General features: G+C 39.6%; 1 protein-coding gene across 6 annotated transcripts in view; it reads left to right on the forward strand.

Moving 5' to 3' along the window:
- The window catches only part of LOC128687663 (eukaryotic translation initiation factor 2-alpha kinase 1-like), a 337432-nt gene that overhangs the window by 173049 nt on the left and 139967 nt on the right, over positions 1–24416 (forward strand). For 5 of the 6 annotated variants that reach the window (XM_070087473.1, XM_070087464.1, XM_070087478.1 and 2 more), the window contains 2 exons: positions 12433–12582; positions 22506–22671. In XM_070087473.1, coding sequence (XP_069943574.1) covers positions 12433–12582; positions 22506–22671 — 316 coding nt within the window. Of the gene's footprint in view, positions 1–7063; positions 7894–12432; positions 12583–22505; positions 22672–24416 lie in introns of those variants that run through there. The other variant, XM_070087485.1, reaches the window with a different exon arrangement.

Below are 24416 nucleotides of genomic sequence, written 5' to 3' on the forward strand. Positions count from 1 at the left end.
GATATTGGCAGTTTGGAGGGATATGTTGTGTATCTTTATACGTATATGCTTCTAAACTGTTGTATTCTGAGCACCTCTGCAAAAACAGTGATAATGTGTGAGTGTGGTGAAAGTGTTGAATGATGATGAAAGCATTTTCTTTTTGGGGATTTTCTTTCTTTTTTGGGTCACCCTGCCTCGGTGGGAGACGGCCAACTTGTTGAAAAAAAAAAAAAATTTACATTTTAATTTATAAATAAGTTAGTTTATTCAGGTATACACAAATACAGTTACATACATAGATTATCATACATAGTAGCATATGTGTAAGGTACCTAGGATAACCCAAAAAAGTCAGTGACTTGCTTCCATTGGGGTCCTTTTATATGTACACTTATATTTACTTTTATACTTAAATTTTTATATTTACACTTACCTTGGAGGAGATGTTAGTTTGGAGGAGATGTTAGTTTAATTAGTAAGTTTGATGGAGATGTTGGCACAGGTTTAGGGTGGTGGAAGATATCAGGCCGGCGTATATTCAGCGGCCCGATACACATCCAGCAACATTGATGAGCTACTTTCGTGTCGTTTTTCTATCGTTTACTCGCTTAACTTACTTGTCACACTGTTAATTCTACACTTTATTGCTGGCTGGCACTGTAGCCTTTATCAATACCTGCTGCTTTAGTATCATACATATTGTAGAATCACTGAATAATTGCAAAAGGCACATTCACCCCTATCTCTCTTCCTCCTCCACTTTGGTACTTTGTTACAAGTTTTTTCATGAATTCTATTGTGCTTCTTTCCTTCTTTACCACAGGGTTGGCACTAGAAGCTTTCTTTGGGCCCGTGGCAGCTTATTTAGCAGTTACAAGCGCTAAAAACAATGGAATAATACAAAATACAGTGGACCCCCGCCTTACAAACGCATCGCTTTACGTTAAATCCGCCATACGTAGCATTTGAATGCAAAAATTTTTCCTCCCCTCGCCCTAAAAAGCTTGCCTTACGTGATTCTTCTGGGACGCGTCCCACGTGTGGCCTCAGCTGCCCCATGGGTGCCAGTGTTTACAAGCCAGCCAGTGCGGTCACATCCAAGCATACATTCTGTACATTTCACCTTATCCCAGTGTTTTTTGTGCTTGTAACTGCAAAATAAGTCACCATGGGCCCCCAAAAAGCTTCTAGTGCCAACCCTGTGATAAAAAGGGTGAGAATTAGTATGGAAATTAAGAAAGATTTTGAAGGGTTCGGGGCTAGCCCTGAGAATCCATTGTGCCTACTTCAAGGATTAAAGAAATGTGTGCAAAGTGGGTTGAACTGCAAACCTTTATGGATGAAAATCACCCTGACACAGCTATTGCAAGCCGTGCTGGTGACTATTACAATGACAATGTTGTGGCCCATTTTAGGCAAATCTTAAAGCAACAGGAGGTACAGACCTCTATGGACAGATTTGTTGTGCGAACGAGGTCCAGTGACTCACAAGCTGGTCCTAGTGGCATTAAAAGAAGAAGGGAAGCAACCCAGGAAAAGGACTTGCTACCTCAAGTCCTAATGGAAGGGGATTCCCCTTCTAAACAATAACTTCCACACTATCCCATCCTATCAATCATCACCAGATCTTCAATAAAGGTAAGTGTCATGTATTCTATTTTTAGTAGAGTAGTAATTGTGCATGTCTTCTTCAGTTTGTGTGTATTAAAATTAATATTTCATGTGGTAAAAAAAATTTTTTTTTTCATACTTTGGGGTGTCTTGCATGGATTAATTTGATTTCCATTATTTCTTATGGGGAAAATTAATTCGACTAAGGATAATTTCAGCTTACGATGAGCTCTCAGGAACGGATTAATATCGTAAGGCGGGGATCCACTGGCTTTACATCGGCTCAGGCCGTGTGGACACATTCAGGATGAATGCGCTTAACCGAGTTTTTGGGCGTTAGCCAAGCCAATATTTCGACACAAAAATGTGCCGATATCTGATTTTGGTAGGTAGTAGGTTGGTAGACAGCAACCACCCAGGGAAGTACTACCGTCCTGCCAGATGACTGTGAAACAGAAACCTGTAACTGTTTTGCATGATGGTAGGATTGCTGGTGTCTTTTTCTGTCTCATAAACACGCTAGATAACAGGGATATCTTGCTACTCCAACTTGCACTTTGGTCACACTTCACAGACATGCACATGCATATATATATACATACATCTAGGTTTTTCTCCTTTTTCTACATAGCTCTTGTTCTTCTTTATTTCTTCTATTGTCCATGGGGAAGTGGAAAAGAATCTTTCCTCAAGTCATGCGTGTCGTATGAGGCGACTAAAATGCTGGGAGCAATGGGCTAGTAACCCCTTCTCCTGTAGACATTTACTAAAAAAGAGAAGAAGAAAAACTTTATAAAACTGGGATGCTTGAATGTGCGTGGATGTAGTGCAGATGACAAGAAACAGATGATTGCTGATGTTATGAATGAAAAGAAGTTGGATGTCCTGGCCCTAAGCGAAACAAAGCTGAAGGGGCTAGGGGAGTTTCGGTGGGGGGAAATAAATGGGATTAAATATGGAGTATCTGAATGATCAGTTATGGAAGGAGAAAAGAGAATATGAATGTGTAAATGCAAGAATTATGTGGATTAAAGTAAAGGTTGGATGCGAGAAGTGGGTCATAATAAGCGTGTATGCACCTGGAGAAGAGAGGAATGCAGAGGAGAGAGAGAGATTTTGGGAGATGTTAAGTGAATGTATAGGAGCCTTTGAACCAAGTGAGAGAGTAATTGTGGTAGGGGACCTGAATGCTAAAGTAGGAGAAACTTTTAAGAGAGGGTGTGGTAGGTAAGTTTGGGGTGCCAGGTGTAAATGATAATGGGAGCCCTTTGATTGAACTTTGTATAGAAAGGGGTTTAGTTATAGGTAATACATATTTTAAGAAAAAGAGAATAAATAAGTATACAAGATATGATGTAGGGCAAAATGACAGTAGTTTGTTGGATTATGTATTGGTAGATAAAAGACTGTTGAGTAGACTTCAGGATGTACATGTTTATAGAGGGGCCACAGATATATCAGATCACTTTCTAGTTGTAGCTACACTGAGAGTAAAAGGTAGATGGGATACAAGGAGAATAGAAGCATCAGGGAAGAGAGAGGTGAAGGTTTATAAACTAAAAGAGGAAGCAGTTAGGGAAAGATATAAACAGCTATTGGAGGATAGATGGGCTAATGAGAGCATAGGCAATGGGGTCGAAGAGGTATGGGGTAGGTTTAAAAATGTAGTGTTAGAGTGTTCAGCAGAAGTTTGTGGTTACAGGAAAGTGGGTGCGGGAGGGAAGAGGAGCGATTGGTGGAATGATGATGTAAAGAGAGTAGTAAGGGAGAAAAAGTTAGCATATGAGAAGTTTTTACAAAGTAGAAGTGATGCAAGGAGGGAAGAGTATATGGAGAAAAATAGAGAGGTTAAGAGAGTGGTGAAGCAATGTAAAAAGAGAGCAAATGAGAGAGTGGGTGAGATGTTATCAACAAATTTTGTTGAAAATAAGAAAGTTTTGGGGTGAGATTAACAAGTTAAGGAAGCCTAGAGAACAAATGGATTTGTCAGTTAAAAATAGGAGAGGAGAGTTATTAAATGGAGAGTTAGAGGTATTGGGAAGATGGAGGGAATATTTTGAGGAATTGTTAAATGTTGATGAAGATAGGGAAGCTGTGATTTCGTGTATAGGGCAAGGAGGAATAACATCTTGTAGGAGTGAGGAAGAGCCAGTTGTGAGTGTGGGGGAAGTTCGTGAGGCAGTAGGTAAAATGAAAGGGGGTAAGGCAGCCGGGATTGATGGGATAAAGATAGAAATGTTAAAAGCAGGTGGGGATATAGTTTTGGAGTGGTTGGTGCAATTATTTAATGAATGTATGGAAGAGGGTAAGGTACCTAGGGATTGGCAGAGAGCATGCATAGTTCCTTTGTATAAAGGCAAAGGGGACAAAAGAGAGTGCAAAAATTATAGGGGGAGAAGTCTGTTGAGTATACCTGGTAAAGTGTATGGTAGAGTTATTATTGAAAGAATTAAAAGTAAGACAGAGAATAGGATAGCAGATGAACAAGGAGGCTTTAGGAAAGGTAGGGGGTGTGTGGACCAGGTGTTTACAGTGAAACATATAAGTGAACAGTATTTAGATAAGGCTAAAGAGGTCTTTGTGGCATTTATGGATTTGGAAAAGGCGTATGACAGGGTGGATAGGGGGGCAATGTGGCAGATGTTGCAGGTGTATGATGTATGAGGTAGGTTACTGAAAGCAGTGAAGAGTTTTTACGAGGATAGTGAAGCTCAAGTTAGAGTACATAGGAAAGAGGGAAATTATTTCCCAGTAAAAGTAGGCCTTAGACAAGGATGTGTGATGTCACCGTGGTTGTTTAATATATTTATAGATGGGGTTGTAAGAGAAGTAAATGCGAGGGTCTTGACAAGAGGCGTGGAGTTAAAAGATAAAGAATCACACATAAAGTGGGAGTTGTCACAGTTGCTCTTTGCTGATGACACTGTGCTCTTGGGAGATTCTGAAGAGAAGTTGCAGAGATTGGTGGATGAATTTGGTAGGGTGTGCAAAAGAAGAAAATTTAAAGTGAATACAGGAAAGAGTAAGGTTATGAGGATAAAAATATTAGGTTATGAAAGATTGGATATCAGATTGGAGGGAGAGAGTATGGAGGAGGTGAATGTATTCAGATATTTGGGAGTGGACGTGTCAGCGAATGGGTCTATGAAGGATGAGGTGAATCATAGAATTGATGAGGGGAAAAGGGTGAGTGGTGCACTTAGGATTCTGTGGAGACAAAGAACTTTGTCCTTGGAGGCAAAGAGGGGAATGTATGAGAGTATAATTTTACCAACACTCTTATATGGCTGTGAAGCGTGGGCGATGAATGTTGCAGCGAGGAGAAGGCTGGAGGCAGTGGAGATGTCATGTGTGAGGGCAATGTGTGGTGTAAATATAATGCAGAGAATTCGTAGTTTGGAAGTTAGGAGGAGGTGCGGGATTACCAAAACTGTTGTCCAGAGGGCTGAGGAAGGGTTGTTGGGGTGGTTTCGATATGTAGAGAGAATGGAGCGAAACAGAATGACTTCAAGAGTGTATCAGTCTGTAGTGGAAGGAAGGCGGGGTAGGGGTCGGCCTAGGAAAGGTTGGAGGGAGGGGGTAAAGGAGGTTTTGTGTGCGAGGGGCTTGGACTTCCAGCAGGCGTGCATGAGCATGTTTGATAGGAGTGAATGGAGACGAATGGTTTTTATTACTTGACGTGCTGTTGGAGTGTGAGCAAAGTAACATTTATGAAGGGGTTCAGGGAAACCGGCAGGCCGGACTTGAGTCCTGGAGATGGGAAGTACAGTGCCTGCAGTCAGTCAGTCAGTCAAGTCAGTCAAGTCAGTCAAGTCAGTCAAGTCAGTCAGTCAGTCAGTCAAGTCAGTCAAGTCAGTCAAGTCAGTCAAGTCAGTCAAGTCAGTCAAGTCAGTCAAGTCAGTCAAGTCAGTCAAGTCAGTCAAGTCAGTCAAGTCAGTCAAGTCAGTCAAGTCAGTCAAGTCAGTCAAGTCAGTCAAGTCAAGTCAAGTCAAGTCAAGTCAAGTCAAGTCAGTCAGTCAGTAAGTTAGTCATTCAATAAGTTAGTCATTCAGCAAGTCAGTCAGTCACACAAACTTATGTTTACCTCTTTTTATGTGTACAAAGTAACACTTCATTATGGCCACAGGTTATGTCTTGTCTAATATCTTTGTTTATTTCATTAATTTTAAGACTTAATGCTTATACCTTTTCTTGCCACTTTGAGCAACACTGGTATGCCTACTGGGTGTCAAGTTTGCTTGGCAGATACAAGATACAGTAATTAAAAGATCAACTCAGTACACAATCACAAGCTTGTTGGACTGGACATGTATGAAGTACGAGTACTGGGATGGTGAGGTGGTGTCAGGGGGTGGCTGGGGACTGCAGGAGGTCTACCCCGCTGATCCACAACAAGGCGGCCACTTGAGGAAAAGGGAAGTTTTTTTCCTTCCTGCAAACTGAACCGTGTTAAATTAATTTTATTACGTGTTACATAAAATTGTGCCGCAATTCTTCAATCATGCTATACCCAAATCGTGCCAAATAAACTCGTGCTAAATGACGGTCTACTGCAGGTGAACTGAAGAACTTATGGGAAAAATAGGGTTATGTTCCTGGGAGCCCCAAAAATGCCAAACACCTTTTTTTAGACCTCCACATCTTAATAATAATATAATAATAATATCTTTGTTTACTACAAGCACATGTACAAGGTATTCAGGCCTAGCTGACAACAATGACATACTACTATATAGAAAGCCCCTTGTTATGCTCAGCATGTTGGGCAAATTAGGTCAGTGTCCCAGGATGCAACCCACACCAGTCAACTATCACCCAGGTACCCATTTTACTGATGGAGAACATAGACAACAGGTGGAAAGAAACGCGACCAATGTTTCTACTCTGGCTGGGAATTGAACCCAGGCCCTCGCCATGTGAAGCGAGAGCGTTTTACTGCATAAGATTACAAATGTAACAGCAATAATAGTATTTCATACCTTAAATTGTGGGTGCTGGTGTTTGTGGAGAGTTATGCTGTGGCCCTACTGGGCTGAGGTGTATGGTAGAGATTCTGGTACTGAAGTCGATGGTTGTATTGAAGTGTGCATAAATTCTGTAATGGATTTCTGTTCTATTTTACCCTACAGTACATTATACAGTTGATGGTAAGGCATCAGCTGCTCTAGACACCATTTCAGGGTCCTCTTCAGTGAAAAAGTCTAACTTTAAGTCATTCAGTCTAACAGACTCATGTTTACTTCATTTTATGTGCACAGAGCAAGCTTCATTGCAGCCACAAGTTATCTCTTGTCTAATATCTCTGTTTTCTTTGTTAATTCTAAGACTTAAAGGCTTATACCTTTTGTTGCCACTTTCAGCAACACTGGTATGCCTACTGGGTGTCATGACTGCTTGGGAGATACAAGATATGGTAATGAAAAGATGGAAACACAATTCACAAACACAGCTAGCTTGTAGCAGAGAAACTGGACATGTATGAAGCACGAATGCTGGGATAGTGTGTTGAGGGGTGGCAGGGGATGGCGGGAGGTCTTCCTCACTCATCCACAACTTTCCCTGCTCATCCACAACAAGGCGGCAGCTTGAGGAAATTTTTTTTTTTTCCACTCCCACAAACTGAACCATTTTAAATTAATTTTATGAAGTGTTGTATGAAATTGTGCTGCAATTCTTCAATCGTGCTATACTCGAATCGTGCCAAAGAAACTCGTGTTAAATGACGGTCTACTGTACAGTACTGTAAACATTACAAAATGTACTAGTAATGTTATAAATGGTGCAAAGGTGACATTAAAACAATATCAAAGATGGTTGACACAAACCCACTACCATTATAGTATGCTCCTCGCATAGCGATGTCTTAGGAACAGAACTCTGTGGTTAAGTGAGGAGAAGCTGTGGTATGCTCATGGACAGACATTTTCAGAAGAGGAATCAACATGCACACATATGTGGAAGTACGCACATGCACACACAAGTAGACTAGGACAGACACTTCTGTCAGAAGAAAATTCAAGCACTTCTGTCAAAAGAAAATTCAGAGCACAAACTGACACAATAGACATGGAACAATATTTCGCCAATAGAGGATTCAGAATAAACAAACACAGTATAGAAGGACCGACACTGCCAGAAATGAACCCAGAGCTCATAAAGAAACTGATTATCCAACTGTCATAGCAATGTCAAAAGCATTTTTCAACATATGGGTTCAGAGCTGTGTGTGATGTTAGTACCAACAGCTTGACTTATCTAGCCATCAACTAACAGTCCTGCAACTACTATCAGGGGACAAAGGTGAGGCTAGTGGGGAGAGGGACTACCGCTAATGCACGTATAGTTGGTTCAGATTATTATTATTATTATGTGGCATCATTTTATTGCTCGGTAGTCAGGCTTGCATTGTAAGTAAATAAGTATAATTTAAACTTTTTTCAACATCATCCAGTTGTGACATCGGCACACTTTCCAAAATTGTGCTAACATCACAGTGAGATTACCCTGTGACTGTAACTTCTGCACCCTTTGTTCAGAGTGCAGGTACCCTCCAGTGCTTTGGCAGAAGATGGCTAGGAAAGGATATTTGGCATTTGTAGAGCATCTGTTTAAAAAAACATGATTCTTTGAAACTTTAGCATAGTCTGTTTGTCAGTGTTGTAAATTTCTGTTAAAAAAGTGTTGTACATAATAAACTAAACTTCATGTAAATGAAAAGTATGGTATATAATAGAAAGAAATACATATACAGTGGACCCCCGCATAACGATTTTAATCCGTGCAAGAGGGGTAATTGTTATGCGAAATAATCGGTATGTGAATGAATTTTCCCCATAAGAAATAATGGAAATAAAATTAATCCGTGCAAGACACCCAAAAGTATGAAAAAAATTTTTTTTTACCACATGAAATGTTAATTTTAATACACACAAACTGAAAAAGGCATGCACACTTACATGACACTTACTTTTATTGAAGATCTGGTGATGATTGATGGGATGGGAGGAGGGGAGAGAGAGTGTTAGTGTTTAGAAGGGGAATCCCCTTCCATTAAGACTTGAGGTGGCAAGTCCTTTTCTGGGGTTACTTCCCTTCTTCTTTTAATGTCACTAGGACCAGCTTCAGAGTCACTGGACTTCTTTCGCACAACATATCTGTCCATAGTGGCCTGTACCTCTCGTTCCTTTATGACTTCCCTAAAGTGTTTCACAATATTGTCAGTGTAATAATCACCAGCACGGCTTGCAATAGCTGTGTGAGGGTGATTTTCATCCATGAAGGTTTGCACTTCAAGCCACTTTGCACAGATTTCCTTTATCTTTGTAGTAGGCAACTTCTTCAATTTCTCTCTCCCCTCCTCTGAACCAGTTTCCTCAGGTCTGGCCTCTTGCTGTTGAAGTTGATCTATCAGCTCATCAGTGGTTAGTTCTTCATTGTCCTCCTCCACCAACTCTTCCACATCCTCCCCACTAACCTCCAACCCCAAGGACTTTCCCAATGCCACAATGGATTCCTCAACTGGAATAATCCTCTCAGGGTTAGCCTCAAACCCTTCAAAATCCCTTTTGTCTACACATTCTGGCCACAGTTTCTTCCAAGCAGAGTTCAAGGTCTTCTTAGTCACTCCCTCCCAAGCCTTACCTATAAGGTTTACACAATTGAGGATATTAAAGTGCTCTCTCCAAAACTCTCTTAGAGTCAGTTGAGTTTCTGAGGTCACTACAAAGCACCTTTCAAACAGAGCTTTTGTGTACAGTTTTTTGAAGTTTGCAATAACCTGCTGGTCCATGGGCTGCAGGAGAGGAGTGGTATTAGGAGGCAAAAACTTCACCTTAATGAAGCTCATGTCCCCATAAAGTCGCTCTGCCACGTCTGTAGGATGACCAGGGGCATTGTCTAACACCAGGAGGCACTTAAGTTCTAATTTCTTTTCAGTTAGGTAATCTTTCACATTGGGGGCAAATGCATGGTGTAACCAGTTATAGAAAAAGTCCCTAGTGACCCATGCCTTACTGTTTGCCCTCCACAGCACACACAAATTATCCTTGAGGACATTCTTTTGCCTGAACGCTCTGGGAGTTTCAGAGTGATACACTAATAAAGGCTTAACTTTGCAATCACCACTAGCATTGGCACACATCAACAAAGTAAGCCTGTCTTTCATAGGCTTATGTCCTGGGAGTGCCTTTTCCTCCTGAGTAATGTAGGTCCTGCTTGGCATTTTCTTCCAGAACAGGCCTGTTTCATCACAATTAAACACTTGTTCAGGTTTCAGTCCTTCACTGTCTATGTACTCCTTGAATTCCTGCACATATTTTTCAGCCGCTTTGTGGTCCGAACTGGCAGCCTCACCATGCCTTATCACACTATGGATGCCACTACGCTTCTTAAATCTCTCAAACCAACCTTTGCTGGCCTTAAATTCACTCACATCATCACTAGTTGCAGGCATTTTTTTAATTAAATCCTCATGCAACTTCCTAGCCCTTTCACATATGATCGCTTGAGAGACGCTATCTCCTGCTAGCTGTTTTTCATTTATCCACACCAATAAGAGTCTCTCAACATCTTCCATCACTTGCGATCTTTGTTTCGAAAACACAGTTAAACCTTTGGCAAGAACAGCTTCCTTGATTGTCTTTCTGGTGCCCACAATAGTAGCGATGGTTGATTGGGGTTTCTTGTACAACTTGACTAGGTCGGCGATACGCACTCCACTTTCATACTTATCAATGATCTCTTTCTTCATTTCTATTGGAATTCTCACCCTTATTGGTGTACGGTTGGCACTAGAAGCTTTCTTGGGGCCCATGGTCACTCATTTTCCAGAAACAGCACCGAAAACACTGTAATAATACGAAATATTCCGAGTGTATGCTTGGATGTTACCGCGGAGGCTGGCTGGTAAACAATGGCACGGGCGGCACATGTGAGGCTGGCTGAGGGCGCACATTGGACGCGTCTCGGACGAAAATCGGTGAGCGGGTTTTTAATCGGTATGCGCGGCAAAATTTTTGCGATTAAAGCAAGCGGTATGCGGATTAATCGCTATGTGATGCCATCGTTATGCGGGGGTCCACTGTATTTCACTTACGCTACACTCCAGTATCCTTAAATCGTAAATCAGTTAGGTCTTCAATGATTGAACTAACACTGATGCAGTCTTTTTTTTGGGTGGGTGTGTGTGCATGCATGTACGTGCCTGTGCATGCATGCTTGTGTTCATGAGCGAGCGAGAATAAATGAATCTGTGCAGAAATTGTCAATGTTTGAGTTGTTTGTGAGCCGAGATTCAAATGTGAGAAAAGCAAGTTCAGCTTCTTGATCAGATGATGTGTCTTGAAATGAAGTGTTGGCAGATGAGTGTAAACTAGTGTCTGAAATGTTGATTCACATGTTTTCATATTCTGACACTGAATGCTTTTATTTGGAGGTTCATGTTTATGTTTATCCTCTTTGTATGTTATTGTCATTTCTGAAAATAATGCACTAATAACCTACACAATAAATAAATGTGGTTTGTGAATTAATGTTACAAAAAATAATGATTTCAAATGTTAAAAGCCCCTTTCCAAACTATAATGATTACTCATAATTTAGAAGTACTGTATTGAAAGAACTCAAAATTCTGTATAACATTTGATTAACAGTTGGCATGGAACTTTGCATTTTTATTTTTGTAATGTTTCTTCCCATCATTCCTCATTAAAGTCTCTAGTTCTGATATAATGATTTCAATGAAAGTTACAGCTCTGGTGAGACAGCACTCTCTGGACTCAAGTTGTGTGTCAACTTGGCTTATAACCCCCAGTCTTATTGGGAAATGGACAACGTGTTAAAAAAGGAAAAGTTGCTCTGAGGCTAATGCAAAAAAGTCGAATATTAGGTCGTGATGGCCAGCAGACCTCACTTACTTTGTAGTTTTCTTTCACAGGGACTGAAAAATTCCAAGGAGGAGGGGTAGGGGGGGGAACTGAAACATGTCTGGCTGCCCCTGGGAATTTTTTAATACCCTGTGAAGTTAATTACATAATGTAAACAAGCAGGCCTGCCAGTCATCATGTAAGACAATGTCTAGCTTTGATATAGTACTATATTGCATAATGATTTTTTTTTTTTTTTTTCATTACTCTGGTTGGTAAGTAATGATACTGGATACCAGTATGATGGTAGAAAGAAGAGACAAATTCATTTACAGTACACAGAGTATTTATTGATGATGTTTCATCCACACATTGGGGAAAACATCATCATTAAAAGTTACCCATTGGTTACTGGCACTTGGTTTTGGTGGTTACTGCCACCTTCACCTAGTCCCCAATCAATCCTTTTGGTTGTTGACCTGATCAAACAGGCTGTTGGTACCAACATATGTGCCCCATGGGGTCTAGCTGATCAGGAACTGATTTGAGGAACTTAAGTTCTCTGGTGAAGACAGCCAGTGGTTTTCTTTTATGCATGAAGGGAGGGTGTTGAGTCTTGTTCTCCTTACACTTTTAAGTTTTCTTTTAGTGTATAGTGCCCCCCAGCTTTCGTCTGAGGTGTTTTGCATCATTTGCCAAGCCTCTTCCTTTCATATTACTGGAAGAGGCCTGATCTGCAACCATAGCTTGGGAGTAATGGCTTCCAAGAACCATCAACAGATCCTGATGTGTTCAGATTAGAGGTGCAACACATTGGAAACTTTTAGCACTGCAAAGGAAACTTAAGCAGTTACTGAAAGTGCTCTCCTGTCTTGTGTTTTTTGAAATACATTTTGTGCATTTATTTTTATCTTTATGAATGTCACTTTGCATGTTTCTCCATGTACTGTACATCTAAACCTTTACTGTCTTTCAGGTCATGGTAGCGATGCTGCCATGCCCGGTGGGCTATTGCCCAGTGTTAGTCGTGGAATTGTTAACAACAGTACAGTTATCGAGATTTTGATAGAGCTACTGTGTCGAGAACGTGAACCTGACCCCAAGAGGAGAGAAGTGCTATTTAAAGGTAAATGAATTGCTTCTTAAGGTATTGTTGTTGTTTTAGAAACACCATTTATATCCATAAGGGATGCAGTGTACTTGAAATTAGTAACTTTTTATTGTTATTGATGATAAATATAATATAATGAGGAGGTGCGGGATTACCAAAACTGTTGTCCAGAGGGCTGCGGAAGGGTTGTTGAGGTGGTTTGGACATGTAGAGAGAATGGAGCGAAACAGAATGACTTCAAGAGTGTATCAGTCTGTAGTGGAAGGAAGGCGGGGTAGGGGTCGGCCTAGGAAAGGTTGGAGGGAGGGGGTAAAGGAGGTTTTGTGTGCGAGGGGCTTGGACTTCCAGCAGGCATGCGTGAGCGTGTTTGATAGGAGTGAATGGAGACAAATGGTTTTTAATACTTGACATGCTGTTGGAGTGTGAGCAAAGTAACATTTATGAAGGGATTCAGGGAAACCGGCAGGCCGGACTTGAGTCCTGGAGATGGGAAGTACAGCGCCTGCACTCTGAAGGAGGGGTGTTAATGTTGCAGTTTAAACTGTAGTGTAAAGCACCCTTCTGGCAAGACAGTGATGGGGTGAATGATGGTGAAAGTTTTTCTTTTTCGGGCCACCCTGCCTTGGTGGGAATCGGCCAGTGTGTTAATAATAAAATAAAAATATTATTCATTATACTTTATAATGAAGTTATCAATGGAGAGGAATAAATGGGATTAGGTCAGGGGTTTCAAATAGAGTTAGAGCTAAAGAAAGAGTAGCAATAATGTTGAAGGATAAGCTATGGCAGGAAAAGAGGGACTACAAATGTATAAATTCAAGGATTATGTGGAGTAAAATAAAGATTGGATGTGAAAAGTGGGTTATAGTAAGCGTGTATGCACCTGGAGAAGAGAGAAGTGTAGAGGAGAGAGAGATTCTGGGAAATGTTGAGTGAATGCGTGGGGAGTTTTGAATCAAGTGTGAGAGTAATGGTGGTTGGGGATTTCAATGCTAAAGTGGGTAAAAATGTTATGGAGGGAGTAGTAGGTAAATTTGGGGTGCCAGGGGTAAATGTAAATGGGGAGCCTTTAATTGAGCTATGTGTAGAAAGAAATTTGGTAATAAGTAATACATATTTTATGAAAAGGAGGATAAATAAATATACAAGGTATGATGTAGCACGTAATGAAAGTAGTTTGTTAGATTATGTATTGGTGGATAAAAGGTTGATGGGTAGGCTCCAGGATGTACATGTTTATAGAGGGGCAACTGATATATCGGATCATTATTTAGTTGTAGCTACAATTAGAGTAAGAGGTAGATGGGAAAAGAGGAAGGTGGCAACAAGAAGTAAGAGGGAAGTGAAAGTGCATAAACTAAGGGAGGAGGAAGTTCGGTGAGATATAAGCAACTATTGGCAGAAAGTTGGGCTGGTGCAAGTATGAGTAATGGAGGGGTTGAAGAGGGTTGGAATAGTTTTAAAAATGCAGTATTAGAATGTGGGGCAGAAGTTTGTGGTTATAGGAGGGTGGGGGCAGGAGGAAAGAGGAGTGACTGGTGGAATGATGAAGTAAAGGGTGTGATAAAAGAGAAAAAGGTAGCTTATGAGAGTTTTTTACAAAGCAGAAGTGTTATAAGAAGAGCAGAGTATATGGAGAGTAAAAGAAAGGTGAAGAGAGTGGTGAAAGAGTGCAAAAGGAGTGCAGATGATAGAGTGGGAGAGGCACTGTCAAGAAATTTTAATGAAAATAAGAAAAAATTTTGGAGTGAGTTAAACAAGTTAAGAAAGCATAGGGAAAGTATGGATTTGTCAGTTAAAAACAGAGTAGGGGAATTAGTAGATGGGGAAAGGGAGGTATTAGGTAGATGGCGAGAATATTTTGAGGAACTTCTAAATGTTGAGGAAGAAAGGGAGGTGGCAATTTCATGCACTGGCCAGGGAGGTATTCCATCTTTTAGGAGTGAAGAAGAGCAGAATGTAAGTGTGGTGGAGGTACGTGAGGTATTACATAGAATGAAAGGGGGTAAAGCAGCTGGAACTGATGGGATCATGACAGAAATGTTAAAAGCAGGGGGGATATAGTGTTGGAGTGGTTCGTATTTTTGTTTAATAAATGTATGAAAGAGGGGAAGGTACCTAGGGATTGGCAGAGAGCATGTATAGTCCCTTTATATAAAGGGAAAGGGGACAAAAGAGATTGTAAAAATTATAGAGGAATAAGTTTACTGAGTATACCAGGAAAAGTATACGGTAGGGTTATAATTGAAAGAATTAGAGGTAAGACAGAATGTAGGATTGCAGATGAGCAGGGAGGCTTCAGAGTGGGTAGGGGATGTGTAGATCAAATGTTTACATTGAAGCATATATGTGAACAGTATTTAGATAAAGGTAGGGAAGTTTTTATTGCATTTATGGATTTAGAAAAGGCATATGATAGAGTGGATAGAGGAGCAATGTGGCAGATGTTGCAAGTATATGGAATAGGTGGTAAGTTACTAAATGCTGTTAAGAGTTTTTATGAGGATAGTGAGGCTCAGGTTAGGGTGTGTAAAAGAGAGGGAGAATACTTCCCGGTAAAAGTAGGTCTTAGACAGGGATGTGTAATGTCACCATGGTTGTTTAATATATTTATAGATGGGGTTGTAAAAGAAGTAAATGCTAGGGTGTTCAGGAGAGGGGTGGGGCTAAATTGTGGGGAATCAAATTCAAAATGGGAATTGACACAGTTACTTTTTGCTGATGATACTGTGCTTATGGGAGATTCTAAAGAAAAATTGCAAAGGTCAGTGGATGAGTTTGAGAATGTGTGTAAAGGTAGAAAGTTGAAAGTGAACATAGGACTGAGTAAGGTGATGAGGGTATCAAATGATTTAGATAAAGAAAATTTGGATATCAAATTGGGGAGGAGGAGTATGGAAGAAGTGAATGTTTTCAGATACTTGGGAGTTGACGTGTCGGCGGATGGATTTATAAAGGATGAGGTTAATCATAGAATTGATAAGGGAAAAAAGGTGAGTGGTGCGTTGAGGTATATGTGGAGTCAAAAATCGTTATCTATGGAGGCAAAGAAGGGAATGTATGAAAGTATAGTAGTACCAACACTCATATGGATGTGAAGCTTGGGTGGTAAATGCAGCAGCGAGGAGACGGTTGGAGGCAGTGGAGATGTCCTGTCTAAGGGCAATGTGTGGTGTAAATATTATGCAGAAAATTCGGAGTGTGGAAATTAGGAGAAGGTGTGGAGTTAATAAAAGCATTAGTCAGAGGGCAGAAGAGGGGTTGTTGAGGTGGTTTGGTCATTTAGAGAGAACGGATCAAAGTAGAATGACATGGAAAGCATATAAATCTATAGGGGAAGGAAGGAGGGGTAGGGGTCGTCCTCGAAAGGGTTGGAAAGAGGGGGTAAAGGAGGTTTTGTGGGTGAGGGGCTTGGACTTCCAGCAAGCGTGCATGAGCGTGTTAGATAGGAGTGAATGGAGATGAATGATACTTGGGACCTGACGATCTGTTGGAGTGTGAGCAGGGTAATATATAGTGAAGGGATTCAGGGAAACCGGTTATTTTCATATAGTCGGACTTGAGTCCTGGAAATGGGAAGTACAATGCCTGCAATTTATAGGAGGGGTTTGGGATATTGGCAGTTTGGAGGGATATGTTGTGTATCTTTATACGTATATGCTTCTAAACTGTTGTATTCTGAGCACCTCTGCAAAAACAGTGATAATGTGTGAGTGTGGTGAAAGTGTTGAATGATGATGAAAGTATTTTCTTTTTGGGGATTTTCTTTCTTTTTTGGATCACCCTGCCTCGGTGGGAGATGGCTGACTTGTTGAAAAAAAAAAAATCTGTTATTATACAAAATTATCATCAAACAGCCGTGTGCGACCATGTTAGTTAGGAGTGAGTGGAAGAAAGTGGTTTTTATGACTTGACTTACTGTTGGAGTATGAGCAAGGTAACATTTATGATGGGATTCATTCCCGGAGGCAGGAAGTACAGTGCTTGCACTCTGAAGGAGGGGTGGAGATAGGCAGTTTGGAGGAACATTTGAACTGTAGTGTTGGTGTGCCTCCGGTAAGACAGTGATGGAGTGAGTGATGGTGAAAGTGTTTTTTTTTGGGGGGGGGGGGGCTGTCACCCTGCCTTGGTTGGAGATGGCTGGTATGGTAATAAATTAGAGAGAGATTATCATCCATTATTATATAAGAAGATTATTATTCATTCTTATATAAGATTATCATCTCTATAGTTGTGGCATGGGAAGTAGTGTCTACAGTCTTAAGGATGAACTTGGATGTTGCAGTTCAGAGGGTCATTTGAATTGTGATGTCCATGTACTTCTAGCAAGACAACTAGAGAATGAATGATGGTGAATGATTCCTTCTCAGAGTCACCCTACTCTTAATGTCTGTATTATTATTATTACCTTTCATGTTGGTTCATTTATGCCATTGATCAGTGTTTATTAGTATGTTTTTTTCTGATTGTTTTCATTTATTTTTGATATTTTAATCTATACTCCAGTGGTCCCTTGAGTTTTGATGGTCTTGAGTTAATAATTTTGAGTTATGATTTACCCTCATAGAGGAATTGGTTTTGAGTTGTGATGAAAAATTTGAGATATGATACACATACAATGATTAGTGCTCACTGGTGGGCCTCAGCCAACCAGTGATGTGGTAGCTTGCCTCTAGGTATTGGGCAGTGTCTGAACTGATAGGAGCATCAGTGGGAGTGTGGGGGTGGGTTAGCAGCCAGTCAGTGATAGGAATGAATGTTTCTGGAATAGCATCTCATTCAGTAGCAGTGTTTGTAATACAGTTTGTTGTTTCCTTTTCAGTTTCAAGGTCCCATATATGTTGCCCCTACCAACTCTTAGTGATTTAATTATGCTATTTTTTGTATTAAGTCATCATGACCCCTGAAGATGAAGCAGGAAATTGTGAAAGAGTATAATGAAGTTAGAATTAGTGCATTGGTGCATGAGTATGGCTTTTCAGTATCAACCATCTCTGCTGCTGTCAAGCAAATAGAAGTAATAAAGAATATTAAAGTGGCTAATGAATCTTAAGCTAATGAAAATAAGGCAGAGAAATTGTCATAGAGATGGAAAAACTGTTGTTATTGTGGATAAGAGAGAAGCAGATGCAGAGATACAGTGCCTGCAGGTCATATCAGTGAGTGTACAAGACAAATTTACGATAATTAAAAACACCATTCACCCATTACCCTACAGGGTCCATCCCGTAGCTCTGCGGCTTTGAAGCCTGGGTTCAAATCGTAGTTCTATGTCATGAGTTCAGCTCACTTAGATAAGCTGTGAGCGGTAAATTTAGGCCTAGATATGAGAGAATGCATGTGTGTGTGCATCCTATAAAACAAATCGTGCAGCATGCAGTGCATAATGAGAAAAAAAAAACTGACTGTGTTTTTGGATTAAAACAGCAACTTTGTGGTGTATTTTCGTATGGTTTTTACAGTTGTATTCACGATTTCTTGATCTCATTTGATAGAATGGAAGATATATTACAGAAATAAAGATGATTTTGATTGGTTTTAGGACTGAAAATAGCTTTGAAATTGAGCTCAAACTTGCATTAATGTTCGATTTTTGCCGATGTTAAAGATTAAACAAATCACATCATGTGTCCAATAAATGCCACCTGGTGGGTCTAATGTACATTCATGAATGTGCTGATATTATTTATACAATTATTACAGTGTTGCATAATAGTAAATCTTCTATTTTTTGGTATGCATAAAAATTCTTTGTGAATAAAAAAATCAAAATGGAATTCATATGTAAAGTCTGGAAACATAACTGATAAACAGAGGAAATGTTATTTTAGTGCCAGTAATGTCTGCATTGTTTATTTTGGACCCTGTTTTGAAATTGGAATATTTTGAACTTTGTGTGAAATTGGCAAAATTACCAATTTCTGATTACTTTATTGGGTAGTTGAAATAGTTAATTGGCCAATTTCTTGTGCTAAATAGATAAAATGGAACACATACTAGTGAAATAGCTAGTAATTTGATCTAATGGAACAATGTAATTGGGCTAAAATAGGAATCAAAATGGGCAAAATCACCAGTGCATAAATATCGCTGACACAGCAAAATTCCCGAGAGCATAATTTCGTCAGGTTTTTGGTCAAATTTTGTACAGATTTGGCATGATTCGGGTATACCACGATTGAAGAATTGTGGCACAATTCTATAAACACTTTGTAAAATTAATTTAACACGGTTCAGTTTGCGGGACGGGAAAAAAATTCCCTTCTCTTCAAGCAGCTGCCTTATTGTGGATCAACGGGGGAGATCTCCCACCATCCCCTGCCACCCCCAACACACCATCCCAGTATTTGTACTTCATATGCGTCCAGTTTCTCTTCTCTGCTACAAGCTAGCTAGCTCTCTTTCAACACATCGGCCATATCCCACCGTGGCGGGGTGGCCCAAAAGGAAAAATGAAAGTTTCTCCTTTTACATTTAGTAATATATGCAGGAGAAGGGGTTACTAGCCCCTTGCTCCTGACATTTTAGTCGCCTCTTACAACACGCATGGCTTACGGAGGAAGAATTCTGATCCACTTCCCCATGGAGATAAGAGGAAATAAACAAGAATAAGAACTAGAAAGAAAATAGAAGAAAACCCAGAGGGGTGTGTATATATATGCTTGTACATGACAGTAATGGAGTGAATGATGGTGAAAGTTTTTCTTTTTCGGGCCACCCTGCCTTGGTGGGAATCGGCCAGTGTGATAATAATAAAAATAACATGTATGTGTAGTGTGACCTAAGTGTAAGTAGAAGTAGCAAGACGTACCTGAAACCTTGCATATTTATGAAACAGAAAAATGGACACCAGCAATCCTACCATCATGTAAAACAATTACAGGCTTTCGTTTTACATTCACTTGGCAGGACGGTAGTACCTCCCTGGGCCGTTGCTGTCTACCAACCTACTACCTATTTCAAGCTAGCTGTGTTTGTGAATGTGTTTTGATCTTTTAATTACCATATCTTGTATCTGCCAAGCAGTCATGACACCCAGTAGGCATACCAGTGTTGCTGAAAGTGGCAAGAAAAGGTATAAGCGTTTAAGCCTTAGAATTAACGAAGAAAACAGATATTAGACAAGAGATAACCTGTGGTCGTAATGAAGCCCGCTTTGTGCACACAAAATGAGGTAAACATGAGCTTGTGTGATTGACTGACTGACTCACTGAATGACTGACTGACTGACTTGACTGAATGCCTTATTGACTTGATTGACTGACTTACTGACTTAATTGAATGACTTGATAGACTTACTGACTTGACTGACTAACTGAATGACTTAGTTAGACTTTTTCACTGAAGAAGACCCTGAAACGGTGTCTAGAGCAGCTGATGTTGTTCCATCAGTTGTACAATGCACTGTAGGGTAAAATAGAACAGAAATCCATTACAGAATTTATGCACACTCCAGTACAACCATCCACCTCAGCCCAGTAGGGCCACAGCATAACTCTCCACTCTCCATAAACACCAGCACCCACAATTTAAGGTAAGAAATACCATTATTGCTGTTGCTTTTATAATCTTATGCAGTAAAAGCAACATAATACATCATGACAGTGAACTGCAATTACATATTCACTTTTATTTTTGTAAGATGTGGAGGCCTAAAAAAAAGTTGTTTGGCTTTTTTGGGGCTCCCAGGAATGTAACCCTATTTTTCCCATAAGTTCTTCAGTTATTCTGTTACGGTTTTACGTAACACGGCATTTTTTAGGAATGTAACTACCATGTTAAATGACGGTCTACTGTACTTTTTTTATATTACCTTCAGAAAAAGGTTCTCTACCATTTCATAAGAATTTTTTTTTTTTTTTTAAATTCTTGGACCATGTGGGGAATTTTCAGATTGGGGGTCTGGGCCCTTAAAGGGTTAAGAAGTGATGCTACTCCATATGATTAGTTTAAAACTACCACTGGGTGGATTGGGGGCTTCAAGAAAAGGATTCATATTAAAAGTGTTGTGAAACATGGTAAGGCTTCCAGTGCTGATTAGGAAGCTGCTGAAGCTTTTCAGCTTCAGTTTGAAAACCTTATTATGGCAAATGCCAAATTTCTCAATAATATGGACAAGACTGCCCAGGCCAACATTCATCACAAAGGAGGAGGCCATGTTGTCTGGGCAGAAGCCTATGAAAGATAGACTTACTCAGTTATTGGGTGCTATTGGAGATTTCAGGCTAAAACCTGATTAATAAGAAAACCCCCAGAGGATTTAAACCACAAAAAGTATCCAAGGGTAGTTGGGTGTGTTCTGGCATTGCAGCAAGAAGGCTTGGGTGACAAACACAATTCCTCAATGAATGGGCTTAAGAAGTGTTTTGTCTGTCAGTCACAAGTTATCTGCAGATCAATAGATTTCCCCTGTAGGCACTGTTACTGTTGGATATTGCATCAGGACATGATCCAGAACTTATCCAATCTCTGGTGGCAGAATGTAATTTTGTTAGAATTAAACTCCTCCCACCCAACACCAAGCCTCTGCTTCAGCCTTTGGACTAGCAAGTGACTGCAAATTTCAAAAAGATTTACACGAAGATGAAGTTTGCCAATGCTTTGCAGAGACTTTAGGAGATAGCACTATCAGCCTCAATGAATTCTGGAACACTTAAGTGTGATATTTTAGATTGTGTGAGACTCAGTGAATTCCTGGAATGATTTTTCCACTCATTGCCTCATTGTGACCTGGAAGACCTTGTGAACTTCAATCACTTATGACTTAAGGATTTGAGGCTGAGGGGGATGTAAAATAGGAGATTGTCACTCTTGGTTAGGTAATGGGCTGGAGGTTGAAGAGGATGTGGAGGAGTTAATTTAGGACAACAGATAATTGACAACAGAGGAGCTACAGGAATTTGGGAATATGGACGAGAAGGACATTGAGGAGGAAGAAGTAAAGGGTGATGATCATAGGATAACAGCTGCAGAAATTCAGGAGTTGTTTACTCATTGAGATAGTGTGAAAAGAATATAAGAAAGCACGAGACATTGTAAAAACTGAATTCGCTTCGTGTGTTTCTGAGGAAAATGTTTCATCTCATTTTAAGAGCCTCAGAAGAAAGCAACAAAAACAAATGACTCTGGACAGTTTTTTCTAGAGGCAGGAGTTGGAAGAATCTTTTCCTTCCAACCAGTAACCTCGTTTTCACCCTCTTCACACCACCGCCATACTATCAATTCCTCATGTCCAAGAAGCAGTAAAAGTCGCACTTCCAGGGTCTTGGAATGAATTGCCAAGACATGTATTTTGGGGTTTTGAAGTATGGTACATTATCTGGAACAGATTAATATCATAACTCGAAGGACCACTCTATTTGATAGGTGAATTTTCTCAAAATCTTTTTATCTTTTTTATCTTTATTTCTTTTGTCATTTAGTATTTTATCAGTCTCTGTATATTCTATTATTTAGGTATATCTTTTTTGACAAGTCTTTTCTAATTGATATGCCCTTAAAGCTTCCAAATCCATTTTTTCTTTTTTCTTTTTTATAGTAAATCTTCCTGAATGAACATGAATTGTTACTATCTGTTTGCTTTTTGTACATCTGCTTTTATATGTTGTACTCTTATTTTGTTTTTGTCTGAGCACAGCCAAAATCTACAGTAACTTACTTTGTCTCTGTGACAGCTTGCTTCAATACTGGTAACTGATGGTTATTTGAATTTAATATTTTAATGTGTGTTTCATTGCCATAGTGGTCTTTTATTTTAACTCATCTCCTTTTTTCAATTTCTGCCTCATTCTTTCAGTAATATTTAGGTCTCATCCTAGTTTTATTTTATTTGTGAAGAACAAAACATTAAATGGTTAACTTTTTGGCCTTTTTTTGGACTTATTGGCTTATTAAGTAAAGGCATTAATACACTAACCTGGCCTCCTCCCTCATTTCAGCTATGTGTACGGTGATTGGACAGTGTAACTCATCTCTGTACTTACCACTGTATACCTTTCCTCAGCTCCAAGATTTTCAGGTTAACCTTGTGAAACAGTTTGAAAAATTGTTTGAAATAGCTCTGAGTCAAATTCCATTAGACTCTGCAAGCTTAGTTCTCCCCAGGTTAGTGTTATTGCATGTTAAATTCATATTACTCTAAGTCTAGGCTTTGAATCATATGATGTGTGTTTAGATTAGTAAAACTGTACTGTATATTCTGTGTTAGTCATGATAAGATGAGAAAGAAATGACTGTCCTGTTGTTGGTTAGACAGTGAGTGTGGGGATAATTATCATCTTACCATAAGGATTTGCTAATATAAACAGTGTACTGTATTTAATAATTATGGAAATAGCCAAGTCAGCATAAACCTCTTGATAATAAATTTCAAATAATAGAGTGTTACATTCCTACATTTGTTGTTTTAATTCTTGACACACACTTGGCTTGATGCTGATGTGCCCTGCCCATAAGTACTTACACATTTTCACTTGTTTGTCATATAATTTTGTATATGCATTTAAAGTTAGAGAAGCTGTCGTAGATGGCATAGTAGGCAAGTTTGGAGTGCTAGGGGTGGGAAGTACAGCACCTGCACTCTGAAGGAGGAGTGGGGATATTTGCAGTTTTGAACTGTAGTATTGATGCACCTCTGGCAAGACATTGATGGAATGAGTGAAAATGTTTCTTCTTTCTTGGATCACTCTATCTCAGTGGGAGATGGCTAGTCTGTTAAAAAAGAGAGAGGGCTTTGGTAATAAGCAGTACTTACTTTAAGAAAAAGAGGATATAAAATTATACAAGATATGATAGGGTAAATGGAACAATGATAGCAGTTTGATAGACTGTGTATTAGTAAATACTAGGTTGATGGGTAGACGTCTACGTGTGCATGGTTTTAGAGAGCAGTAAATATATCGGATCATTATTTAGTGCCAGTTATGGTGAAAGTATAAGGTATATGAAGTACAAGATAAGGGTGTGTCAAAGTATTTGTATTGGTGGATATTGCCTAATTTTGATGTTATTGGCATGAGCATAAAATTGAGTACAGGAGGGCCCTGATTTATGATGTTTTACTTCTTGGTGCTTCACTAATACAGACATTTCAAATTCTTCTCCTTTCAACAAACCAGCTGTATCCCACCAAAGCAGGGTGGCCTAAAAAGAAAAACAAAATTCAAAAAAGAAAAACAAAAGTACATTTCAAATTCTACCCAGAAATTTGTTTATGCGACTCCTAATTCACTATTATGGCCTGAGCTCCCATCTGGGTCCTCACATGTCATTTTCTCTGTTTACATCCTCTGTAAGCTCCGCATCTCTCTCGATTCTGTCTGGAAACTTTCCAAAGTTCTGGGTGTTATAAAGTTATTGCATATTTTTATGTAAATGTACTCTTTTTGTGTTAGTGACATCTAAGGGTAGTTGTGATAAAAAGAAGGGTCATAAGGCTATTTTAAGTGCAAAGTTAGAAGTGATTAAACTCAGTGAGCAAGGTATGTCTATGGCTGAGATAATACTGATAATTGTATTTATGTGTACAGTGGACCCCCGGTTATTTGCCGTAATCTGTTGCAGAAGGTCTGCCAATAACCGAAATGGCCAAACACCGAATTAATATTTCCCATAAGAATTAATGGAAATACAATTAATCCGTTCCAAACAAAAATATTCACAAAGTCATTTTTTTAACAATTATGTAAGTATCACATACCTTTATTGAAGGCTAATGCTGGCTTCTGGAAGATAGGGAGGAGGAAAGAGGGAGGAGTTTATATTTGGAAGGGGAATCCCCCTCTATGAAGACTAAGTAGCAGAGCCTTCTCTGGGGTTACTTCCATACCCTGTCTTTTAATGCCACTAGG

Source organism: Cherax quadricarinatus, chromosome 2, assembly GCF_038502225.1.
Source record: "Cherax quadricarinatus isolate ZL_2023a chromosome 2, ASM3850222v1, whole genome shotgun sequence".
NCBI classification, from domain to species: domain Eukaryota; kingdom Metazoa; phylum Arthropoda; class Malacostraca; order Decapoda; family Parastacidae; genus Cherax; species Cherax quadricarinatus.